General features: G+C 54.9%; 5 protein-coding genes across 5 annotated transcripts; 4 read left to right on the forward strand and 1 right to left on the reverse strand.

Moving 5' to 3' along the window:
* Positions 1 to 30: 30 nt before the first annotated feature.
* On the forward strand, positions 31 to 2,166 carry CTAM01_07609 (fungal specific transcription factor; the record flags this gene model as incomplete). The annotated part of the gene is made up of 3 exons (XM_060523631.1): positions 31 to 58; positions 107 to 269; positions 327 to 2,166. 3 exons carry the CDS (start codon positions 31 to 33, stop codon positions 2,164 to 2,166), a joined length of 2,031 nt encoding a protein of 676 aa, XP_060381685.1.
* A 1,317-nt stretch (positions 2,167 to 3,483) lies between these two features.
* CTAM01_07610 (uncharacterized protein) lies at positions 3,484 to 5,174 on the forward strand (the record flags this gene model as incomplete). Its single annotated transcript, XM_060523632.1, has 2 exons — positions 3,484 to 3,700; positions 3,754 to 5,174. The coding sequence occupies 2 exons, from the start codon at positions 3,484 to 3,486 to the stop codon at positions 5,172 to 5,174; spliced, it is 1,638 nt and encodes a 545-aa protein (XP_060381686.1).
* Positions 5,175 to 5,740: 566 nt separating this feature from the next.
* On the forward strand, positions 5,741 to 7,486 carry CTAM01_07611 (FAD binding domain-containing protein; the record flags this gene model as incomplete). The annotated part of the gene is made up of 1 exon (XM_060523633.1): positions 5,741 to 7,486. One exon carries the CDS (start codon positions 5,741 to 5,743, stop codon positions 7,484 to 7,486), a length of 1,746 nt encoding a protein of 581 aa, XP_060381687.1.
* A 1,065-nt stretch (positions 7,487 to 8,551) lies between these two features.
* Positions 8,552 to 9,727, forward strand: CTAM01_07612 (myo-inositol 2-dehydrogenase; the record flags this gene model as incomplete). The annotated part of the gene is made up of 1 exon (XM_060523634.1): positions 8,552 to 9,727. One exon carries the CDS (start codon positions 8,552 to 8,554, stop codon positions 9,725 to 9,727), a length of 1,176 nt encoding a protein of 391 aa, XP_060381688.1.
* A 1,059-nt stretch (positions 9,728 to 10,786) lies between these two features.
* CTAM01_07613 (isocitrate dehydrogenase subunit 2) lies at positions 10,787 to 12,417 on the reverse strand (the record flags this gene model as incomplete). Its single annotated transcript, XM_060523635.1, has 4 exons — positions 10,787 to 11,578; positions 11,634 to 11,843; positions 12,129 to 12,188; positions 12,331 to 12,417. The coding sequence occupies 4 exons, from the start codon at positions 12,415 to 12,417 to the stop codon at positions 10,787 to 10,789; spliced, it is 1,149 nt and encodes a 382-aa protein (XP_060381689.1).
* Between the last annotated feature and the right edge of the window lie 28 nt (positions 12,418 to 12,445).

Below are 12,445 nucleotides of genomic sequence, written 5' to 3' on the forward strand. Positions count from 1 at the left end.
TAACACGGTACACTCACAGACGACTTCACTATGGAGACTTCATCACAACGCCGCAAGGGTAACAAATACCACCATTCCCAATAAACCATGACTAACACGCTTACAGCCTGCGACTTGTGCTTCCTCAAAAAGATCAAGTGCGACATGCTCAAGCCGGCCTGCTCAAACTGTCTGCTGTATAAGTCTGAGTGCCGCACCACCACAGTCCGCCGGAGAGTAGTACCGACGAAAGAGCGCCAGCAACGGCCAAAAGAAACCACCGCGGGAGAGTACGTTGGTTCGTAATGATCAAATCACAGGACTCTAACTGACGATCCTCTTCACAGCCCAAAAAGAGTGGTAGAGTTGGAGAGCCGGTTGGCAAAGATAGAAGAACAGCTGCAGCGCGCACTGGATGCGAATATTCGCCTTTCCAGCCAAGTCCCGTCCTCAGCATCAGCACCAGCACCCGCACCAGTCCAGTCCGCACCGCTTACAGACACCATCGAGTTGCCCCTGGACAGTGCCGGCGACTCAACCGACAGCACCGAGTTCATCAATGCCTTTTCATGCAGCGAAAGTCCGAGTGAGTGGGTGGTGGAGCCGGAGAAGCCAAAGTTGCCGCCGCTGGAGGAAGTCACGCCCGTTATCGACGAGTTCTTCAACCGCTACAACTCCATCATGCCGCTCTTTGACCAGCCGACCTTTATGCGAATGCTCTCTGACTGGTATTCGCCGTCCTCGAATCACTCCTCCGCTGCCTGGGCAGCCATCAACATCGCCCTGGCGTTGGGGTATCGGTGCACGTTGAAGGAGTCGGGCAACCTGGATGCCCTGGTGGACGACCAGAAGGTGCTGCACCACATGCGCAACGTACAGTCTGTCGTGTCCGACTTGGTGACGCGAGAAGAGGACCTGCTAGGGATCCAAGTCCTCGTGGGCATGGTCGTTCTCTTCCAGGGTACGAAAGATCCCAAGCCTGCCTCGGTCCTCATCGGCACGGCTATCCGGCTGGCGCACCGGCTGCACCTCCACGACAAGGAGTCCCTCCAGTACTTTTCGCCCGCGGTCGCCCGGCAGAGGTCGCGGGTCTTTTGGCTCGCCTACTGCATGGACAAAGACATCAGCCTGCGGTCAAAGACGCCTTCGTTCCAGCTGGACGCGGATATCGACCTGCCCCTGCCGGAGCTGGACCCGGACGACGGGGCGGGCGTCATGGCTGCGTCTAACGGCAGCAAGTTCAACTTCTTCCGGGCGAGGGTCGAGCTCAGCCACATCGCGGGGAAGGTATACGATCTGCTCTACAGCACGAGGTCGCGCAAGGTGGCAAAGTCGGAAGCGCAGCTGCGGGTGACGCGTCTGGAGGAGATGCTCGAGACGTGGCGCCGCAACGTGCCGGCCGAGTTCCAGCTCACGTCGCTGCTGGAGTACGCCGAGCCGCTTCCCACGGTGCACCTTTCGCTTCTCTACCACAACTATTTTGTCATCACCGTCATGGTCCACGGCATCTACTCGCACGACGCGGATTGGGTGCAGAGAATCAGCTCGTACGGCCGTGCGACGATACAAGACCTGGATGGTATAGGACAAGGAAACAGCAGGCAGAACTCGCCGTTGCCGACGGGGTGGGCAAAGTGCGTGGAGCTCAGCCGGGACTGCATGAATCTGTTTGTGGAATCGCCAAAGACGGACTGCAGCATCTGGTCCAATGCGTGCGCGCACTTTTCGGGGCTCATCATTATCCTATCCAACATGTTTGTTTTCCCAGAAAACCCGAACGTATCGGCGGACAAGGAGCTCGCGCAACACGCGATGCAGCTTTTTGATATGATGCTGCGTCTCTCTGCAAACGAAGACTTTCGCAGGCTGTACGAGGTAGTCAAGGAGCTGCACCGGCGGGCGATGGCAACGGTGGATAAGGTTTCACGGAAGAGAGAAGAGCAAGCGGCTGCGGCTGCGGTGGTGGAGGCAATGGACATTACGCTGCCGTTTGGGATGCAATTTGAGGAGGATGTGAGTTTCTTTGAGGGCGCAGGCATGATGGACTTTACAGGGGCTTTTTCTGGGGGTATCGTGGAGGAGTCACCGGTGACTGCGGATTCTGAGGCAGGGGACACGTTAGAGGCCGGGGGTTTCCAAGGAGACTTGAGTCGTGCTGCCGCGACGGTTGGGCATAGTCATTACTAAGCTGTGATGATACTATATTGGCGTTTGGGAGTCTACCACATCTAGACTATATCTAGTGGGTTGATTTTGTTATAGTTGTCTTATGACTACTGGATGAAGGGAACTTGAATATCAGTAGAGAAACTGAGAAGTCATGTTCACGATGATCTGCTTTCTTGACTTGGTGATGATCGACCCGGTTGGAATCGTTGGTGTTGAGCTCCATTGAGGACAAGAGCTTGGGCAATCGGTGCCTGCGGACGGTGGACCGAGTGGTGGGGTGTTTTGGTGGGATAATTATGGGACCCGTGTGTTAGGTTTGATGCTAACCCTGATCAAGACAGGTGTGATCCAAGCTCTGGCATTTTGTCCAGTGAGATGGGAGGAATTTGCAAGCTGGCAGGGATGACGGGATGAGGTGGGGCCGCAGTGGACAATGACGACCAGGAGTGAGCTCAAGCACCTGCCACAACAGATGAATTGCACTGGAAGGAAGCATACTGCGTAGAGGGAAGGAATGGCACAAGCAACAGCATCGTCTTGGGGAAGGTGGTTGCCGCCGCTAATCCCGGGAGATCCTTCCCTGTGGAGGAACGAGCTCACTGTCATGGCGTCATCATTCAATCGTCCAATTTTGGGGAGGAAGTTGCGTCCATCTCTGCCTCGTACTTGCACTTGCACGTCTACCTACAGCGTAAGGTACCTCACATTCTCGCGTCTTTCTGACCATCCCGTGTTTATCTGCAGCCATTGAGAGCTTCCCTCAAAGCCCAGCGCATGAATGATGATGATGCTCTGAATCCTCACCACTCTCCATCGCCCGACGTTACAAACACAAAAACACTGCCCGCCTTCTTGAACCCCTCCATAAACACAACCCCGGTCTCTCAGCAGACCGCCTACCATCACGTCTTGCCTCATCCCACCTTACCCCAGTTACAGCATACTTACCGCAACATCTCTGTCTACTTGTCACCCCCGGAAGCTTTTACCTTCCAGTCACCATCTGCCTAGCACATCACTATTAGGATACTTAGCTCCCACACTACATCTGGGAATACCTAAGCAGTCTTGGCCCCGTGTGCTTTGTTATCTGACCCCCTCCCTCCGCCCCGGTGCTTTACATCAGCAGCTGTCAGTCTGAGTCGGAGTACCCCTCGACGGTGACCGTACCATCTTCCCCTCTCTTTCGCCCACCCATCTACTCCTTGGCCCCCTCCCCCTCCATCCTTCATGCAAACCAACAGATTCCTCCTCCCTCTCCGCCAACACGTAAGAGTCTCTTCTCTACTCCGACAAACGACACAAAAGAACCCATTTTCGTATAGCGCACGAGCCATGGCCGACTACAAGCTCAAGTCCGTCTCCTCGCTGTCACTCAAGCCGGGAGACAAGCAGGAGGTTGAAGTCGAGGGAATCGAGGGCGCAAAGGTCCTCCTCCTCAACGCCGGCGGCAGTATACAGGCTGTTGGCCCCAAATGCACCCACTTTGGCGCACCACTCGTAAAGGGAGTCTTGACCACCTCTGGTCGCTTGACATGTCCCTGGCACGGAGGTATCTATCCTCTCCCACGTTGGCTCCATTGCACTTCACTGACACGCATGCAGCTTGCTTCAATGCCAAAACTGGCGACGTTGAGGATGCCCCTGCTCTCGACGCCCTTCCCGTCTTCAAGGTCACCGAGCGCGACGGCGCAGTCTACATTTCTGGCGAAGAGGCCGCTATCAAGGGCGGTCGCCGCAAGCCCAACTTCAAGTGCAATGCCGCTGGTGGTGCCGACCAAGAAAAGGTGGTCATTGTTGGTGGAGGTTCTGGTGCTCTCGGAGCTGTTGAGGGTCTGCGCAACGGTGGCTACGACGGTCCCTTGACCATCATCTCCTCTGAAGGCTACTTCCCCATTGATCGCACAAAGCTGTCCAAGGCTCTCCTGACCGACGTCAACGCCCTGCAATGGCGCGACGAGGCCTGGTATAAGAGTGGCTCCGTCGACTGGGTCGCCGACGAGGTAACCGACGTTGACTTCTCTGACCGCAAGGTCACCACCAAGAAGGGCGACAGCGTCCCCTATACCAAGCTCATCTTGGCCACCGGCGGTACGCCCAGAAACCTGCCCCTCCAAGGGTTCAAGGTGTTGGGCAACATCTTCACCCTCAGAACTGCCCACGACACGCAAAAGATTGTCAAGGCAATTGGCGACAAGGGCAAGAAAATTGTCATTGTCGGATCCTCCTTCATCGGCATGGAGGTTGCCAACGCCACCGCCAAGGAGAACACAGTCACCGTCATCGGTATGGAAAAGGTTCCTCTGGAGAGGGTTCTTGGCGAGAAGATTGGCGCTGGCATCCAGAAGAGCCTGGAAAAGAATGGCGTCAAGTTCCACATGAATGCCGGCGTTGACAAGGCAGAGCCATCAGCCACGGACGCTGCCAATGTTGGCGCGGTATACCTCAAGGATGGCACTAAACTCGAGGCTGATCTAGTCATCCTCGGTGTTGGTGTCGCCCCCGCTACTGAATTCCTGAGGGAGAACAAGGTCATCAGATTGGAGGACGATGGCTCGATCAAGACCAACGAGAACTTTGAGATCGTTGGTCTCAAGGACGTGTACGCCATTGGTGATATCGCAACATACCCCTACCACGGTCCTGGAGGCGACGGCCGGTACACTCGCATTGAGCACTGGAATGTCGCCCAGAACGCTGGTCGCTCTGTTGCAAACAACATCATCAACTCAGCCGTCAAGACGCCGCATTTCATCCCCGTCTTTTGGTCCGCACTTGGCTCACAGCTGAGATACTGCGGTAACACCGTCGGCGGATGGGACGATGTCGTGATTCAAGGCAATGTGGAAGAGTCGGCGTTTGTTGCGTACTACACAAATGGCGAGACGGTTGTCGCCATGGCCTCCATGGGCAAGGACCCTGCCATGGTTCAGTCAGCCGAGTTGATGTCGCTCGGAAAGATGCCTTCGAAATCGGAGCTGGCCAAGGGTCTCGACATTACCACTATCGGTCCGTTGGAGGCATGATTTTGTAAACAGGACTTTTATGCTTGTTCGGGTGTACACGGGAGGGATGTAGGTTGTAATCTATGGCGTAATTAGGTAGGCTTCAAGGCATGCAATGAGCACACAATTCAAGGAATTCAATTAACAAGGGGTGTTTGTGATATTTCCACAGCAAAGATGGATGCCGTGACCGCGAAGTATGAAAACCCGTTGAGTAAGCCGGCGGGACAATTGCTAGTGGATCTGTGTGGACGGTGAGAACTAGTGAGGGACACTCGGGACCGAGCGCTGTGTTTGTACCCGAGATGACCGGTGTGGGGCGGTGGCTGCGTTTCCGGCCACGCCAGGACCAGCGGAGCCGGGCAAGTGCGGAGCTTGCAAACCACCGCCGTCGACGCCGTCACAATGGCGCGGGATTGAAATGCCAAATGTATAAAGACCTCATCGTGCATCTCGTACACAAGTTTGGATGGACGGTCGAACCACACTACGCTTTTCATCCAATCTTACCTTGAGCCTCGAGACTTTACTTTTTGTTATTGACTTACACCGGTCGGCACATCAACCAACACCAAAATCAACACACAATGACGACGCAAACTCAAGCACCCGTGATAATCATAGGCGGAAGCCTAGTAGGCCTCGCCAGCGCCCTCTTCCTCTCCGCCCGCGACGTCCCGGTCATCCTATTCGAGCGCCACACCTCGAGCTCCCCGCACCCGCGCGCCATCGGGTACACCTCGCGCACGCTGGAACTCTTACAGACTGTCGGCATCTCCCCTGATCAGCTGAAAGTCGGATCCGGTCCGCCGGGCGGGAAACCTCGTCGGGTGAAGGTCAAGAGTCTGGCGGGGGAGTGGGCTGATGAGCAGCTCTGGAATAACAACGCCAACAAGGAGAACGGTGCTGGCCCGAAGGGCGAGACCAAAAAACCTGGATCTGGTTCCGGTGGACCCCCACCGCAGCAAAAAGGAGGCAAAGTCTATGCTCCCATCATGGGCACGGCGATCGCCCAAGACAGACTTGAACCCATCCTCCGCAAACGCGCCGTCGAGCTAGGCGCGGATCTCAGGCTCGGGTGGAAGATGACGTCCTGGAGCCAGTCAACAGACGGCGTACGCATCACGGCCGTCAACAGAGAATCAGGGGAGGAAGTAACCGTCGAAGGATCGTACATTGTCGCCTGCGACGGCGCGCGGAGCATCTTCCGCGAGGGCCTGAGGATCGGGACGACGGGCGTGGGACACTTGCGGAGTCTGTGCAGCGTCATGTTCCGGTGCGCGCCGATTGAGAAGTTTCTGGAGCGCGGATTCGTGCAGTTCTCGATCGAGGGGCGCGAAGACGGGTTTGAGGCCTTTTTGGTGAGTTATCACGATGGGAGGTGGGCGTTGATGTGGAATGCCGCCGAGGAGACCATCCCCGACAAGGAGGCCGATGCCGACGCCAAGGACACGATCAACGTCGGCAACAGCAACAAGATGGACGCCCGCGCGCAAAAGGACCTCATCCGCAAAGCCCTCGGTCTCGGCGAGGACGAGATCCAGGACGGGGATATCGAGCTGGTGACGATTGGGTTCTGGGAGATGAGCGCGCGGATCGCGGAGAAGTTTGCCGAGGGGCGGGTGTTTCTCGCGGGCGACGCGGCGCATACGTTGCCGCCTAACCGGGGCGGGTACGGCGCCAACACGGGGTTCGCGGACGCGCATAACTTGGCGTGGAAGATTGCTGCTGTTAGGAGCGGGGTGGCGGACGAGGGGATTCTGGGGACGTATGATGAGGAGAGGAGGCCTGTTGCGCTTGTGAGGCATGATCAGCTCTTTGCGAGAGATGATTACAAGGCGTATATCCGGGGTGATGGGGGGAAGGGGAAGAAGGTCGAGGTGATTGACGATATTGCCATGGAGTTGGGGCAGATTTATCGGTCTAGGGGGGTGGATTTGGGGACAGAAGAGGCTTTGCCTGATGCGATGAGGCCTGATGAGTGGAAGGGTCAGCCCGGGACAAGGGCGCCTCATTTGGTGGTTAGGAAGAGGGATGGGAAAGAGATTTCGAGTTTGGAGTTGTTTGGGCGTGGATGGATTGTGCTCTCGAGGGACGGGGAGTGGAAGACTGCTGCTGTTGGTGCTGGGTGTGAGTTTGTTCATGTTGGAGAGGATGTCGTCGAGGTTGACGAGAGGGAGGGCGAGAGCTTTGAGGAAACGTTTGGGGTTGGGAGGGAGGGCGCTGTGTTGGTGAGGCCTGATGGGTTTATTGCCTGGAGGGTTAGCGGAAGGGAAGATGGTGATGATGAGGTATTTTCTGAGGCTTTCAAGCGGATTTCTTTTGTGTTGTAGTCAAGTTTGGTGACTTTGACTGCGGTTTTGTAAGGGAATTATTGATGGTTGTATTATTACTATGTTCTTATTTGAAAGAAACCTGATAAACTCCTCTTGAAGAAATATTTGGCACTAGCCTCTATTCTTACAACTTCTTGGGCATCGTGATAATGATACAAGTGCAGACGCCTCGCCTTGAAGAGGCTGAATAGGTATGATGGCATGCCCCCAGTCTATCACGTCTATTAAAAGAAGCTTGATACGGCGTAGAGGGGGAATAGCTGAATGATGACCACTTTGAAGTCCACCCTGAAATTCAAACCCATCATCACATTGGAAACATGTCCCTTCAACTTCACTTCTTCAGACGGATGACAGTTATCGATACTGCGCGATACGCGAGAGACAGACAAGGCGCGCTGAGTAAATGAGCAGATCTCTTCCCGAAGATGATCAGAATCAGAATCATCAGAGGAGTCCATAACTTGAGATGTGAGAAGTAACCAGTAATAAGACATGGTTGTTGACGTTGAGTCTCAACTTCTGCCAGAGTCTGCCCGTGAATACGCAGTTTGAAATATCGTCTGAGACGAGTTCGGTGAGTGAGACATGGCAGCATGCTCCTTTGAGTGACCACAGCAAGCAGCAAGCAGGGGCTCAACAGCTGAGAGGTTTGAGGGCAGAATCTCCGTATCGTATCATAGTTTCCGTAATGCACTTGATAAGCAGAAACATCTGATGGTTCTTTGCCAAAAAGAGCAGTCCGCCTAGACAAAAGCAAGACTGGTCGGAAAACCAAATACAGCTAGCACGGTGCGGGGAGACTAAATGAGGGGATGCGGAGAGGATGCATGTTGCTCGGGTGCATCACGGGCAACGCCATGCCTCACCGGTTCGGCGGTTTTGGGTTAGCGAAGAATACGTGTCCGGGGCTTACACACAGCCATATGAAAAGGCCGACTTGCGGCTTGATGTGTCAAGTTGTACTCAAACTACCTTGCCTGTATCCTCCAGCTTCACGCATGAAATCTCTCACTCACTGCACCACTGTCTATCGCTGCATTAACTGAAACTTCTCTCACCATGTCTCCCAAGATCCTGCAAGTTGGCGTAGTTGGCGGTGGTGACGTTGCACAGATCGTTCACCTTCCAACCTTTATGTTTCTGTCTGATCTCTTCAAGGTCGTCACCATTTGCGACATTTCACGCAAGACGGCCGATCATTGTCGTGCCAAATTCAACATCCCCCACGCAACCACAAACCCAGACGACATCTTCAATGACCCGGCCATTGATGTCGTCGTCATCCTAACATCTGACGAGTACCACGCCCCGTATACCATTGCTGCACTGAAGGCCGGGAAAAACGTCTTGCTCGAGAAACCCATGACGCTCAGTCTGCAAGCCGCCGACGAGATTATCGACGCCGAGACCAAGGCCCCCAATAATGCCCGCGTCTTTTTGGGCTACATGCGACGTTACGCTCCAAGCCTCCAAGCCTTCAAACGTGAGATCGCCTCCGTTGAAAAGATCAAGTACGCTCGCGTTCGCGACATTATCGGCCCCAATGCCTATTTCATCGGGCAATCGGGAGCATACTCTCAAAAGTACCATGATGACATACCAACCGAGGTGTCGGAGGACAGAAAGGCGCGACTGGCCGTCTTACTAGGCCAAGCCTGGGGACAAGAGCCGGAATCGCTCACAGCCGCGCAGATGGACTACTGCTGTCTCCTCGGCAGTCTCGGGAGTCACGGTCTCAGCCTCATGAGGAATGTGCTAGGTGGCCTCCCGGAATCGGTTCTCGCTTCGACGGACAACGCGCGCTGGTACACGGCCATGTTCGAGTACCGAAACGGCACCGCCCCCGACGACAGGTTCACGTGCGTCTACGAGATGGGCATTGACTCGGTGCCGAGATTCGACTCTCATGTTGCCGTCTACGGGGAGAACAAGACTGTCACGATTTGCTATGATACGCCGTTCGTCAAGGGCCTCGGCATCACGGTGGAGATTGACGAGCTGAACGAGCACGGTGAAAAGTCCCACAGGTCTCTCCAAACCTCGTACGAGGATGCCTACACTGCAGAGTTGAAAGAGTGGTATGAGACTGTGGTTCACGGCAAAGAAGTCAAGACGTCTGCCAATGACGCTCGAGATGATTTGATACTGTTCAAGATGATGATGGATAAGTTCCCCGAGCACAAGAAGATCAAGAACTTGTCCGATAGCACGCCTTTCGTACCGAGCGGCCCTTGAATGCCACGCACACCAAATATCACTGCATTGCTATTCAGTACAGTATTGAACAAAATTTCGCCTGTTTGCCATCTCCGAACCCGTGAATGACGTTGTCTCTTCCGCCTGTTGGGGAAACCCAGATGCGCTTATCACTTACACCGACTCGGGTGCATGACTGCCTTGATGTGACCGTATCTGAATCAGAGAAAAACTCTCTGTTTCGATGCGTACTTGCTTCGGTACTTAGATGAGGTGCTTCAAATTACTCATGTGCTGGGGTGGGTGTAGAAACTGTTGATATAATAATCACGAAGGCTTAGTTGATTTTGAATCTTGGGTGGAGAAATGGGGGATGAGTGAAGAGTCGGCTTGAGGCTAGCTCAAGATGCCGAGCTTTTCTCATTCAAAAGGAATTCATCCCGAACCGACTATACTCTTTCTACTTTGTTTCGATTAATTATGGCCTCCATGTACAGGATGTAGCAAACGTACTCTGTATTAGGGTCGACTCCAAAGAAGGGTGACACTGATTTTTGGGGACCTGCCGTGTAAGTCTTGAGGAGGTATCCGTTCATCGGACGACGCAGCGGCCTGGCAATCCCCAACATTGCGACGCCATGACAAATGCGAAGACGACATTGTCTTCCACGAGACGAGGCTGATGTGCGAGGCTGCAGCAAGCCTGCTCGCCCCAAGCTTCACTAGGTATGTTCACGGACATTGCGTCCTGTCAGTGCTAAGGCCTATCGTTGACTCTCGGACCTATGTGTCCGTTCGACCTGTCAAGTCATCCTAGTCTGCTTTTTGATCTGTTGATAAGGTATTGATTGCGCTCGTTATCTTAGTGGTAGCAAATTCGTACATGCGACAGAGGGAAGTGCCCAAACGTTGTGAACAGTCAAACTCAATTATTGCCACCATATGTTGCCAGTCACTCACAGCCCGAAACCACAGGAACGAAAACACCAAATTTTGTTGGAGCTCATGAACTCATTGAACGACTATGGCTAACGTTAAAGGAAACAGGAGGTAATATCCGTTGTCTAAGATCGTACAGTCTACAGGGGTAGTAGGTATCTACAACTTGGAAATGATGGCGCCGGCAAACTCGTTAGTCTTGGCCTTGCCGCCCAAGTCGCCGGTGAGGGCCTTTCCTTCCGCGAGGGTATCAAAAGCGGCCTTCTCGATTCTGTCGGCGTACTCGCCGAGGCTCATGTGTCTCAGCATCATCATGGAGCTGAGGAGCAGAGCGGTGGGGTTGGCCAGGCCCTTTCCGGCAATGTCGGGGGCGGAGCCGTGGACGGCCTCGAAGATGGAGCACTCGTCACCAATGTTGCCGGAGGGGGTGAGACCGAGACCACCAATGAGACCGGCGCACATGTCGGAGAGAATGTCACCGTACAGGTTGGGCATGACGAGGACCTTGTCGTTGTAGGGGAGGGGGTCGGTGACCATCTTCAGGCAGGTGTTGTCGAGGAGCTCGGCGTCGAACTCGATCTCGGGGAAGTCCTTGGCGACGTCGCGGGCGGTCTTGAGGAAGAGACCGTCGGACATCTTCATAATGGTGGCCTTGTGGACGACGCGGACCTTCTTGCGGCCAATCTCCTGGGCCTGCTGGAAGGCGAAGCGGAGGACGCGCTCGGAAGCCTCACGGGTGATGAGCTTGATGGACTGAACGACGCCATCGACGACGACGTGCTCAATGCCAGAGTATTCACCCTCGGTGTTCTCACGGATGAGGACGGTGTCGACGTTGTCGTAGGGGGTCTTGTAGCCAGCGACGGATCGGCAGGGACGGAGGTTGGCGAACAGGTTGAAGGTGCGGCGGAGAGTCAGGTTCAGGGAGACGTGGCCCTTGCCAATGGGGGTCTGCATGTTCAAGTTAGAATGGGAAGAGAATGGCTCATGGTCGGTAAACACATACGGCGAGGGGTCCCTTGAGGGCGACCTTGTTGCGCTTGATGCTCTCAATGGCGGCATCGGGGATGGCGGTCTTGCCGTCCTTGAGGATGGGGGTGACATCGACGGGCTCCCAGGTAACGGGGGCCTTGGCCGCGGCAAAGATGTCCTTGACGGCCTGGGAGATCTCGGGACCGATACCGTCACCCTCGATCAGGGAGACGGGGTAGTTGCCCTATACAAGATTGGTGATTAGTTTTGTCTTGAAGGCATGTAGATGTCGCAGGTTTGACCATCGCCAGTTGAGTGATTTTGGGCTGCGTAAAGGGCCGATTCGGGGCATTGTTGTTGCTCGAGTACCCGTCCATCTGCACATGACGAGTGACATGTGCGTTCAAGAGCAGAGAATGCAGTGTCATTGTCGAGGTCGGGGTGCGCCAACAAACAACAAAGCCGAGGTCTTTCCTTTGCGCGTAAAATTTTATGGGGCGGGTAGTAACGGAGGAGGGAAATGGCATACGTTGGAGTCCTTGACACCGTGGAACTTGGCGACACGCTCGCTCGAGTAGAATCTGGAGTTCTACATAACTGTTAGCAATTTAGTTCTATTCGAATGGCTGGCCTGTAGTAGAGGCTCTGCCCGTGTTGCATCGCCGAATCGTCACCGGCGGGCGGGCGGGATCGCGGGACGGCAAGGAACAGGATGGAGGAATTGCGCGCACCTGGAACTGAGAGACGGCGGCGGCGCGGGGAGCGGCGCGCATGGCCTGCTGCCGGAGAGGCGCAGCGAAAGTACGGGCGGCCAGCATCGTGTCTAGAGTCCTTTGGTGTTGAAGG

This window comes from Colletotrichum tamarilloi (genome assembly GCF_030869305.1).
Source record: "Colletotrichum tamarilloi strain Tom-12 chromosome Unknown Scaffold_24.1, whole genome shotgun sequence".
In the NCBI taxonomy this organism is placed as follows: Eukaryota; Fungi; Ascomycota; class Sordariomycetes; order Glomerellales; family Glomerellaceae; genus Colletotrichum; species Colletotrichum tamarilloi.